This window comes from Hydractinia symbiolongicarpus, chromosome 1 (genome assembly GCF_029227915.1).
Source record: "Hydractinia symbiolongicarpus strain clone_291-10 chromosome 1, HSymV2.1, whole genome shotgun sequence".
Lineage (NCBI taxonomy): Eukaryota > Metazoa > Cnidaria > Hydrozoa > Anthoathecata > Hydractiniidae > Hydractinia > Hydractinia symbiolongicarpus.
Genome location: NC_079875.1, coordinates 13,199,692 through 13,212,464, shown reverse-complemented (window position 1 = coordinate 13,212,464; position 12,773 = coordinate 13,199,692). Strand labels below are relative to the sequence as shown.

General features: G+C 36.3%; 1 protein-coding gene across 1 annotated transcript; it reads left to right on the top strand.

Moving 5' to 3' along the window:
• The first annotated feature begins 3,150 nt into the window (after window positions 1–3,150).
• LOC130640730 (PR domain zinc finger protein 15-like) lies at window positions 3,151–11,095 on the top strand. Its single transcript, XM_057447258.1, has 5 exons — window positions 3,151–3,677; window positions 6,969–7,275; window positions 7,898–8,184; window positions 8,732–8,990; window positions 9,491–11,095. Exons 1-5 carry the CDS (start codon window positions 3,570–3,572, stop codon window positions 10,753–10,755), a joined length of 2,226 nt encoding a protein of 741 aa, XP_057303241.1. The 5' UTR covers window positions 3,151–3,569; the 3' UTR covers window positions 10,756–11,095.
• Window positions 11,096–12,773: the final 1,678 nt, after the last annotated feature.

Genomic DNA, 12,773 nt, shown 5'->3' with positions numbered 1-12,773 from the left:
AGTCGAGAAACTCTACGATAACAGAATTTTTTTCCTGACTTAATTTTTTATTTGTCAACTTAACCTTGTACCAGGAGGTTTTTTTCTTTTTTGACATCAAGGCCGGAGGCGAAAAAAACTAGTTAGTTGTCTTGTAAGAGCTAGCGGATTTGACATCAGGCTTAAGCGATATACATCTGCCTTCAGCTCAAGAAGATGTATTCTAAATAACAAAATTTTTACCATATGGAAAAAGCAGAAAAGATACTTTTAACCTGACTTTTTTTACCCGTAATGCTTTGCACATTAAATTTTTTTTCCGTATACAGTAAAAACTCCTGGGAGCGGACCGACTTAAGAAATTGGTTAAACACTTATAACAAATCCTCCAGCGGACCTATAGCAGACGTTATGTTAGAGCTTGTAATAACGGAGCCTTGGACCCTCTCAATGGTGTCCACAGAAAGATCACATTGTTGTCTTAATGAAACTTATCCCCCTACAGAGATTAATCCATTTTTAACGCCTCTTCGCACATTATTGAACATTCAACGCCCCTTTTGTATATCATTAAATTTTAACGCCAATTCAATACATAGTATAAATTTTCACATCTTGTCATACGTGTTAACAGATAACATCCTCAATTGTTTTGTGCGCATGCGCACATTAAAAAAACTAATTATGCATTCAATAAATTTAAAAGTCATCAAGCGGAAACTAGATAAGGAAGACGGAATTTAGAGAGCATGAAATGTCGACATAAAGACGGGGGGTAAATTTCGCTCAATAACGGGAACGTAATAATCGCTTTTTAAAAAGCGTGACGAAAATGTTAAATAGCTTGTACCACAGTGGTACATCTTCATTAAGTGAAAGGGAAATGACGTCATTCTGAGCCGAGTAAATCTTTTAGTTGTTGACAAGTTATACGAAAACATCCGATTTTCAAATAGTGTTGAGATTGAAAACAAAATTACTGGAACGTTTCCACACGAGATCTATTAGCTTACACTGTGTCAAAAATCATATGAATTATTTAATCGCGAATACTAATTTTCAATGTCAATGATCGATGCAAGATGAAACGGTTGTGTGTAAAATTCTTCCTTAAAGGTGTATCCATGAGCATACTAGTATAAGATAACCGGTATGAAGAATCACTATAAAAGGAGTTGGGTTCGATCGTGTTTTGAGACAATTTTTCGATGAAACTTGTGGAGGTGTTATTAAAATGTTTCAAATCTTCAAGCGAAATAATTATTTAGGAAGAGGATGAGGGGGGGGGGGGGGGGTGGATTGGTAGGGTGGCAATTATTTTGAAACCATTCTGTTATAGTAGAATAAACAGTATAAAGAGGTTTAGTCACAAATCCTAAGTCATGTCAATATTTGTTCCATACAACTTTATTATGTTGGCTTTTCACTCAAAAAAGCTATGGTTTAAATAAACACCCCCTTCTAGGAGGGACAGTCATTATAAGAGGCCTCTTTAAAAAGGGAGGCATTTGATTATAAAGTTAAAAGGGGCATTTATTGGATACGGTATGGGAGAGTTGTTTAAGCGTTGTAGTATGTAGGTATTAGGATGAAAACACCGAGTGTTAGGGACACAATAATCTTTTATATGGAAAGAAATTTGTTTTATATATTCTTTGTTGTGTTTTGTTTCACACACACAGAGAGAGAGAGAGAGTGAGAGAGAGAGGGAGAGAGCTTAAAGCAAATCTATGACACAGTATTTATCCAGACTTGTTCTTTCACCTTGTAAAAAATCCAATTCACACGCACTACCTTTCTTTCTGTGACTATGAAAAAGTGGACAGCTGGGCACGTGAAACCAAGGTGACGCATTCTATATGTCACGTGCATGTAATCAAATTACTTGATTTCTTTAGACTGAAATGGATTTTCTTGTGATTACAAAGTTGTTAGCGTTGAATTGTTTGCAGAAGATGAATAAAATGTAAACAACGTTTTATTTATGGAGCAAACGTCAGATAAACGAATATTTTATAAACAGTGTACTTAAATAAACAAATAAATAACTGAATGATCTCTTTAAATGAAAACATTGATTGAAATTTGAGAAGCTGATCTTTTTTATCTTTATTTATAGTCAGTGTGAGCACAGTTGATGTTTTGTGTGTTTGTGCGAAATATGAGAACTAACTTAAATACACGGAGGAGGAAAACAATGACTCAACTGCATATCGCACTCTGTGTGTTTCGAAAAAATAATCATCTTTGTTGTAACTTGATCGGTAAAATAAACAATCCTGACAACTTTTGTCAACATAGAAGTTGTTTTTGTTACAAATACAAAAATATCAGCCGAAGGATAACATCCTGCACGTAAATGTGGGAAAAAAATTACGCATGGATTTATATTTCCTTGCTTAGAACATTTCATCTGTAAATAATCTCAAACTCTGTACATCTCAATACAAGAGTTATTACTTAAACATAATTTCACTATGGAAGCTTATTAAAAGAAACTTTAATAAAAAATATTTAAAGAAATTAAATGACATTCAGTCTTGGGACACAGGTTGTTATTTTATCCTTTTATCCGCCTTTAATATATGCATATAGATTTAATTTACTAATATTGATCCTTATTTATTTCCAGGCTATACTATTACTTTTTGAGACCTGCGTACGAAGTGTCTAAGAAAATGTAATTTTAGCATTTTCCTGGATTTACGTCACTGGGAAATAGTGTCTGTTTGTAATTAATATAACTCCAATTATACATTTAACCCCCCGTGTCTTTGTTTTTTATATATGATGTTATTAGAAGCAATGGAGCGTAGCTGTATTAACTATATTTTGACGTTACTAGACAATTGACAATTCCTATTGTTTTCATTTAACAACATCACAAATTATAATGGTGTGTTATCTCAAATAACTTACGTTTTTAAATCCTGCTTATGATCTCTACCACGGAGATTATTACTCCATCAAAATAGTCATTTATATTTTGTAAGTGAAGTCATTACAAAGCATTTCACATGTTACTAAATCAAAAATCTAAAAATACTGCGAGGGAAGCCTGTGAGCTTTTTTTCTTCGAGTTTTGCAGCGGAAATATATCTGTTCCTGCACTATGCTAAATGCGATCAAAGTTCGATTTAGCAAGCCTAGTCATTAGTCTCTGCGATGGAGATAATGACCGTGATGCTATTTTCAAGTAAATTCTCAAGATGCCAGCATCTTGTGGTGCAGTAATCTTGGTTGATTATGATTTGAATTTAAACTTGCTTCGCCTCACTGAGTTTAGTTCATTCAAAACAACTTAATATGATCAAACGAGGCGGCTAAAAAACGTGTGTTTATCGAAACAGGCGACACAAAAATCACCACAGAGATTCACGTTAAATGTAAAAGTTATTTCAGTGGATATATATGTGAAAGTTTGTTTATTTCATGGAATGCATGTTGTTGTTATTGTTGTTGTGGCGTTTTTGATATATCTCAGAGTGGGAAACAAACTAGAGAAGTAAATTGAACTTAAACTATATGAACTTACACAAACTATTATATCAGTTGAATTTTAACACTATTTTCCAAACTTTAAACGTGAAATGGATGTTGCTTCGAAACATCGTATGGCGGGAGTTGAAATGCGCAGCCATCATGAATTACGCCGACCACCTGCCGCTGGTTGGATGCTTGTTGAAGGAGGACGACCGGTATGCTTGCTTTAAATTATTTAATTTACTTATTTTTATATTATATTATTATTGACAGTGATATTTTCTTTTTCTTTTAATATATTAACATAAAAAGAAACCAAAACAAGAAACGGTTAAAAAATTGTTGATTAACCGGAAGACTTTTTAACAGAATCGCAGTTAAAAATCTATAAGGGAAAACCTCGCGTATTTTTTTTTTCTTTTTTCAGAAAATCTAACAAATTGCTTTTTATCACAACATAATGTTTCTATCTCATACAACGAATTCGCGGTAATATCAGGTTTTGTTAGGATCGAGAGAATTAATATTCAAATTATATCTTTTTTTTATATATAAACTTTAATAAAAGAAGTCGACAAGTAAAGTTACGTCTCTCTGTCTTAATGATAAATATGAAACTACTTCGTATGACATGCAACCAATTGTAGTCGCGACGCCGTTTATTATAGTCGCGACGCCGCTCATTGTACACGCGACGCTGTGCATTGTAGACACACGTCGTTCATTATGGACACGTCATATATTTTGTTAACGACCCGTATGACATAAAAATTAAAATGCGCCAGCCAAAAAAAAAATTGCAATAAAATAGGAGACTATTTTTACCGCCCCCTTTTTTAGGTCAATCCATATTGGCGGTGTAACACCGCGTAACAACACTGGGCGTTACGCCTTCTCTAATGTTACACCGAAAACCTGTACAAAAAATGAAGGCAATGATAAATAGATAAGTTACATCGGTGTCTTAGCCAACAGGAATGGGATATAAATATTCTTCTCATTTTTTTAGAACGAAATAGCAAAAAAATTCGAATTTATATGTTGACTGTAGAAACAGTCTCCATAATCTCGCTCTTGGGTTTCTTTCCTTCATAACATTATTGTCGGAGGTGAAAAACTTGTTAGTCGTCCAGTAAACGTGCAACAAACCCTGTGACGAGAATAGCAGCCTCCTGTGTTAACTAAACTTACTTTGTAAAAAGGGTTTGGTTACATAAATGAACATGCGAAGAAATTTAAATAGAAATAAATAAAAATGTTAACTGCAGCTTAATTCCTTCAGTTAACATGAAAGGAACGCTGCATGGTGGTATTTCTCCCGTCTGCCATGAAGTTCATGTGTGGCGGTAAAAAAAATGAAACCGGATCAAATTTCGTAGACTTACACAAGTTCTATATTTACCTATTTTATTTTGTTTGGTTGATTGGCATCAAATATTTTCACATCAGTAACGTGATCACCCGAAGACGGAACATGCAGTTATTGTCAAAACAGCTCAGTTTTCAATGTTTAATAACAACAACAATGAAAGATTCTCAAGTACCCGCGCTGAGTCCGAAAAGTTTAGTAACATGTGTTGCATCACGACAATTTCGATTTTCGGTTACCGAGAGTTTAAACATAGGCGTGACCACATGAAAGGTGGAACTTGAACAATCTATAAACGTATGCCACAACTTTTGCTTCCATGGTGTGTAAATGCTTTCACGACCTTCCCTCCAGGACTGTTAGGTTTCTTATACTTGGACGGCTGCCATCAAATATGAGAAAACCTAGAGCTCTGGGGACGAGGTAGCAGCCTTAAGGATGAACGTTGGAAATCTTGAAAAATGAAATACATTTTCGTCTCTTGTACTTTCTTCTCTTTGATAGTACAGTTGGTTATAATTGATTGATACTACAGGTCTAGGAACTAGGTTTTCTGTGTAAAAAGTCATCCCGCTTCAGTTAAGCTATGCTTACTGTTGCGTATTTTTGCTTGCGTCATTTTACCAACCTTGTTTCCAAGTTTCCAGAATTTGTGTCTACGTTTGAGCCATGCACGTGTCATAATTTTACCAAACTCAGTGCCAGCTCTCAAAGGACTGCGCTAATGAGAAACAGTTAGATCTGAGTACGAAGTTGGTGTTATTCGCCGGTTTCTTGGCAACTATGAAAACTTTTTTTTATTAACACTGAACAAGTAAACGCCGAAATAGAATCAAAGAAGTTTATAACACCAGCTAGATAATCTAGGTCTACATAGCTCTTTGTTATAAATACCGGTAGCTTTTCGTTCTTATGCCTAATCCCGTGTCAACACTAGACTGGGTGCTACAAATAATCCGTGTTTCGCGACTAATCTATTTACTCACTTCCACTATTTTACTCATAAACAGAGCGAGAAGTCTTGGAGCTTTTCACACGGAGATATAAATGTCTGTACACTAATACAGCTTTTGAGAAAAATTATTTTTATTTTTGTACAAGTGCTTAGTGAAAGACTAACGTGTCAAGAAAGCAAGTGAGTGTAACGCGAACCGTTGATGCGAACCATTGTTATGTGTAACTCGGGCCTATCGCGGCACGAAGTTCTATCTCTCTACAATTTTGATAGAACTGTTCCTCACGTGACTTTAAAATGCTCCGTATTACGTAATCGCAAATTGAACCATTCGACAAGCGATTGGACGGAATTTCCTATGGCATTCTAACTGTCTGTGTTGACCTATTGTCCTTCGTGTTCAAGTCATGTGCGCTTTTAAAATAATCTTTGTCCGTTGACACTAACGAGGTTAAAAACCTATCACCTTGGCGACAGTTTTATTGCATGGATTGTTATTATAAACCCATTAGCCGACTGGTGACAACTTGATATCGTTGCCACGTTTGCGGTGAAATTTACCAATTTCCATAATTAAGCTCGTAAATTTTTGTAATTAGAAACAAAATAGCTATTAATTGTCTCGTTTATATCTAATTAGGCTATGTCATTATTAGAAACTAAATAGATATACGGTCGCGTGTTCGTTTACCTGTGTCGACTTGTGGTGGACTGGGGTAATGTTATTAAATTTTAGCATGTCTGTAAATGAAAGGCGGATGGAGCAAGACATCACGTGTTTTTCACTGACGCTTTTTTGCTATATAATGATTTTTTTTATTTAAGATATATTTTTAAGTAAAATTAAAGTTATTTTTAGGGGTCTCAGAGCTTCTTAATTCTCTCGACTCGATATCTGTAAAAATGGCTTTCTATTTAAGCATTCATGGCTGCAGTTCTCAGTGTTTGGACGTCAGCTTACAGGGGTTTCACACATTATTTCTTTTTTATAAAATTTCCGGTCTGCAAACGCTTGAAGTTGATTTATCAGAACTTTCCAAGCTTCAAGAATACAATCCCTGCGGAAGAAAAAAAAATGGGTATATCCAAAAAATGAAAAATCTGAAAACTGCGGCCATCAATGCTTTAATGCTCTAAATTTAATTTTAACTCGAAAGTTTAATTGTTTTTACGATTGCTTAGCCACACCCGCATCCACCACCATGGACCATGCATGGCGTCGCTCCGCCACCGCAAGAGAATGGACTTTTAAAACAAGTTGGTCAAAATCCTGCCCACGCCGCACCGTATTCTGCAAAGTATCACCCTTATGGCATGCGTCAGCAGTATCGTCCTCACCAGTTCACTGTTCACGAGTTAGAAAAATGTTTATATGGAAAACTAGAAATGCGAGTGGTCCAAATCGGCGACCGTAAATCAACACCTCCCTCGAAGCCTTCTTCTACATCTTCTGGCTTAACTTCCGAAGATAAAAACAAACCGGCGAAGTGTATGTACACATAAAATTTAGTTTTAAAAACAACCCTCTGTACTATTTATTTTCTTTCGAGACATTCCTCCCTTCTTACACAAGATTAACAAAAAAATGTAATTAATATTGCTGTTTATAAAAATAGTCTGATCCAACAACAAGATCGCAAAAGTCAGCAAAACACCATTATTTGCACAGATTAGATAACATGTTGTCTAACAGTTTAAACCACAGATAAAAAAGTGTTTAATTACATGGTGTACTTTGCTCTGTGTCTTTGGTGATGCTGAAATTTGACAGCATATTCCAGTGTCTACTTAAGGGTGTGGTACCGTGTTTGCTTTGTCATTTTCGCTGTGGGATTAAAGTTTCAACCTTGGAAATAATGGCGGGTTTACGGGTGGGGATATTAGAGAGTTGGGAATAATAAAAAGGCGGGTTCAACCCGTTCCACAAAGGTGGGTTTACTGGAGAGGCATAAATTGCACAGATGCCAAAATAATAGAGTAAACGGTATTTGTCAAAAAATCCAATTCTGAGATGTCCTCAACATAACGGACCGCTTTCTTCGCTACCATCTTTGCTTTTCTACTTGAGTGGTAGTGAAGTTTAACCACATTATAAGAATGTGTATCTTTAGGGTGTGATATGTGTCAAGAAATCCGATTCGGAGAATGTCCTCAACATGACGGACCGCTTCCTTCGCTGCCATCTTTGACACTATCTGGTCCAAAGTCATATGCAGTATCCACCTTCCCCGACGAGGTTGGTTTGTGCATATCTACACTTCCACTGGCAGGCTATGGTGTGTTTGCCAAACAATTTATTCCCATGGGAACATGGATTGGGCCGTATGAAGGAAAAAAAATAGCTGTGGAAGATGGGCTAAAGCAAATAAGTCAGGGTGACGCTCCTTTTCTTTGGGAGGTAAGTTCTAGTGCAACTTTAACTATCGTGTCTTCATCTCCTAGCACTGATTGATCAATAGAAAATACGCGCGTTTTTATAAGCAACGCTTTGTGAACAAGAAGAGGCTTAAATGCTACAAAAAACGAAAGCAAGTTATAAGCAACCGTCGTCCTACAGTGAGTAAATACAAAGTAAGAAATCAAAAATATGGATTATAAAAAGAGCAGTAGTTTCCAAGACATTATGTTGTCGTTAAAAAAATGCAAACCGATTACGTAAGTGGTTAAAGCTAAAGTCTGATTGGCGCGCTAGACGAATTGAGCAAACAAAGACATAAATTAGGTCTTTCCAAGTGGTTAGTCAGCGAGCAACAAGGAAACAATAGATGCGGTTGTAAAAAGAGAGGTACGGCTAGCTTAAGTAACTCGCACGTGTAGTCCTCAACGAATTTGAAAAAGAGACCCTAGACACGAAGTTGTAAAAATGCAGCTTATTTCGAATATTTGTTGCCGTATTATGACTTAGTGCTCAACCTCGTTTGTAATTCAATATAATTTCTTTTTAGATTTACGAAAACTTACGGTTAAGTCACTTTTTGGATGCAAGTGACGAAAACGCTTCTAGCTGGATGCGGTTTATCCAATGCGCTCGACATAGAGGCGAGCAGAATTTATTTGTCTTTCAGTACTATGGTAGTATTTACTACAGAGCTTTCAAAGATATCGCAATCGGAAGTGAGCTGTTGGTATGGTATGACGACAAATACCCGCAATATTTTGGAATGCCCTACGACATTAGAGATATGTCGTCATTTTCAATGGAAAGTAAGATAGATCGCCTTCTTGTTTATTTTCTTTCAATTTTTTCTTCTTCTTTTCAAGGAAATTAACCCTATCCGACAAAAAACGGTGATGAAATTTTTTGGTAGTGACGAGGATTTTGTCCGACAAAATTTTGCCCGACAAATTATGTGTTTAATAACTATTTTTTGGAGCTGTTTCTTTGCGTCCATATAGAAAAGTGATTGAACAAAGGCCGTAAAAAAGAATTTTCCATAACGAAACAAATATTTTATCCGAATAAAATTTTTCCGATTGATAGAAATCCTCCAGTAAAAAGAGTCACATCTCTCTATAGACTCCTTTTTTTGTGAAAAACTCATTAACTGTCCAGAGAAAATGAATAACCACGCAAAGGTACGATCCATTTCCATCACCAGAGCTATTTGAAAGAGCTAGTGCTGACAATGCAGTGCGATCCACAGTTAAAGAAATTTTGCTTAACTTGACTTTAGAAATTTTTATATTTTCGTGAAACTTTTTAGGTATTCAAGCACCAACAGAAGTACCAAAGAAATCTGATCTTGATCCAAACCGCATCCATCACGGTGAAAGATCACATCCATTTCTACATGGAGGCAAAGTAATCCCAAACGCCGCACCTGTTGGACGCGAACGAAACGAACCACCACGCATACCACCAAATGGGCACCTACACACTCAACCGCTTCATGGTCATCCCTCTAACACATTTCAACCGCCTTCCGCTCAACCTCCCGCCCAACCGCCTACATTAAGTCAAGCACCAAGTATAATAGATACTCGATCTGTTCACTCGATAACCCATGTATCAGTAAGTCGACCGCACGTTCATCCAAATGCTCCTCCGAGTCATTCTCCCAGAAAAAGGAATCCTGGATTTCGAAGAGAGCCAAACCATGCTTCGTCCAGTATGCTTCGATCAATGAGTGCGGATGATTTACGTAAGCGCAACAGTGCTGGTGATAGGCCGCCATCGGAACGTGAACATTTAGAACATTTGGAACATATGGCACATGCCGAACGCGGTAACCGTCCTTCTCCTGGGTTGCTGGGTTCTCATATGAATCTTCCACCAGGTGCTATTCCACATCATTATCCTTCTTCGATTACGTACTCGAAGCTTCCTCCTCCTGTGATGTCAGTAACACCGGTGACACACGAACGCTCTCGGATAAAACTCGACGATATAACTAAGCATAACGAAATGAAGCTATACCACGAACATGCATTCGAACATGAACGCCTCGCTCGTGAGAAGGACAGGGTGTTACACGAACGTGAACGAATGGCGCGTCAACACGAGAGAATAGAACGCATGAACATGGAGCGTGGCAGGTCCAGTCATGAAAGAGCAATGCATGAAGGAAACGCACCGTCTGAACCATGGGAAATTTATCGTTGCCAAGGTTGCAGACAAAGTTTTTCGCAAAAAGCTGCACTGGAAACGCATCACTGTGTTGCCGAAGCAGCAAAACCTTACCAATGCGGGCGTTGCCAACTCTCCTTTCCAGAACCAGTTGATTTACAAGAGCACATGGCCATGCACACGTCAGAGAGACCGTTTAAATGTGGCGTTTGTGCACGGTCTTTTTCAGGTACAAATGCACTCAGCGCACACATGCGTAGTCATACAATGAATGAACCGAAACTGCCCGTAAAAGACATTATGAAGACTGCGCCTTTAGATTGTCAAAAGTGTGGGAAACGATTTCTGCAAGCCGCAGATATGACGAAACATTTATCAACTCCTGGCCAGTGCGTTAGCTAACACGCAAAAAGCATGGCGACTCTTCCATAGTAACCTGAAATATTTAATATGCTTCATTTTTTTGTTTCTGAGACAAAATGAGAAAAACAACTAGTCTCGATTACTAAAGAATTGGTTCTTGTTACTGTACCAGTTTTTTAATAGTACTTTTTGTCTTTTAAGGCGGGAAGTTCTGTTTGTGCAATTCGTGGTGTGTATGTGTGTTTCAGTTTTGAGAATGTATTGTATACCTTGAAATTTTTTGTATATATATATCTACTCTTTGGCTTTGTAAAATCGAGTAAAAGAATTTATTCTTGTACATTAGTTTTGTAAATACATACATATCCTTTTCTACAAACCGCCATTCTTGTTCTTCTCTTTCGCAAAATTACCATTTCGTTCGAGAATAGAAACACACACGCAACAGGTAGGAGAGTGGTTGTATAGGATACCTTATCGGAGAAAATAATGTTGGACAAAATTAGGGGGTGAAAATTTTGTCCGACAAATTTTATTTGTAGAATTCTGGAATAGTTTAAATTTTTGTTTTATAATCTCATAGAAAATCAAAACAAAAATAAGGATTCGCGATTTTATCGGATCCTGAATGAAAATGGCAATAATTCAAATATTTTCAACAAAGATTGCAGGTTTGGGAGACACAAGATAGGAATAGGATTTGCGGGGCTTAGAGGTTGGGGAGTTACGAGATAGGAATAGGGGTTACGAGGGGTGAAGAGGGGCAAGGGGAAATGGAGAGGGGTGGTAATGCATGGGGGTGTCGCTTTAACGAGAAGTCGAACTTTTTTTATTCTACTAGAAAATTCGCTATTTTTTGTTGTACTGCATGTGTTCAGAAATACCCTATGGCGAAAAAACCTTGTACATCCGTAAGTATGTCCACTTTAGTAGCGATACTTGATCAACCTCGACCCAAGATCTCTTTGTCTCCTTTGTTAAAACATACCTCTTCCCCAGGACTCTTATGACTAAAGGTGTCGCACTCGTTTCCATATTTTGAGGAATCTGGAATGAAATGACAAATGAAACTACACACTTATAAAAATAAAATATATTTCCACGCTTTTTATAAGATTTGGAGATAAGGTTGGATTTCAGGTTAAAAACAAATTGGTCTATTATTTTATAGAACAATAGAGAATTTTCAGAATAATGACCAGTTTGGTTAGAACCTTGGTGTACTTTTTTAATAAAAATTGTATACCTTATCGGTGAAAAAGAAGTCGGCAAACAGTGACTAAATTTTGGCTAAGTGACTAATATTTTTTGCCGACTAAAATTTTTGCCGACTTTTTTATTACCGACCAAACTTTTTCGCTTACATTTTTTTTTTCGACCTAACTTTTCGCCGTTTTTTCTTCATTGTTGCTAATTTTTATCAGTTTTATGCAGTTATTCTTTATTAGTGACTAAATTCAAAAATTAGTTAACGAAAATTAACTAAATTCAAAAATTTAGTCAGCAAAAAGTAAATTTTGTCCAAGTGACTAATATTTTTTCCGACTTTTTATTTTTTCCGACTGATTTTTTTACCGACTTTTTTTACCGACAAGGTATATGGCAAAAGTACAAGAACAAAGTTATCACAGTTAACCATAAAACTACAAAAATTAAAGAAAAAATAACGTCTCGTTTTTATTCAGCTGAATACAGAATAGCCGTATTCATTACAAAAAACAAAGTTGCTTCGCCGTTGTAACACTATTCTGGAATGAACCTATATATGTTTGCAGGAATTCTTCATAAATTATTTATTATTTTAATTCACTCATAACTTCAAAAAAGAAGAATTCGTCCCGAACTCAATAAATAATTATTGTTTTACAGCTATTTATGTATATAATATTCTCCGTGTTGGCACATACAACCGTAAAAACTAAAAATTAAAATACTTTTCATTAACTTGACCGGAGGCTGTATCTTCTTATTTTCTGTTACATCTAAAATCACCACAATATAAAGCAATTCCACAGTGATGTTTTTAATTATTTTTTTAGTATACCAGCGTATACAGT

Bases quoted from the DNA above. Each gene is read 5' to 3' on its own strand.
- LOC130640730 (XM_057447258.1), top strand. From the start codon at position 3,570: ATGGATGTTGCTTCGAAACATCGTATGGCGGGAGTTGAAATGCGCAGC. The intron at 3,678-6,968 runs GTATGCTTGCTT...ACGATTGCTTAG, and splicing joins TTGTTGAAGGAGGACGACCG to CCACACCCGCATCCACCACC. The intron at 8,185-8,731 runs GTAAGTTCTAGT...ATTTCTTTTTAG, and splicing joins ACGCTCCTTTTCTTTGGGAG to ATTTACGAAAACTTACGGTT.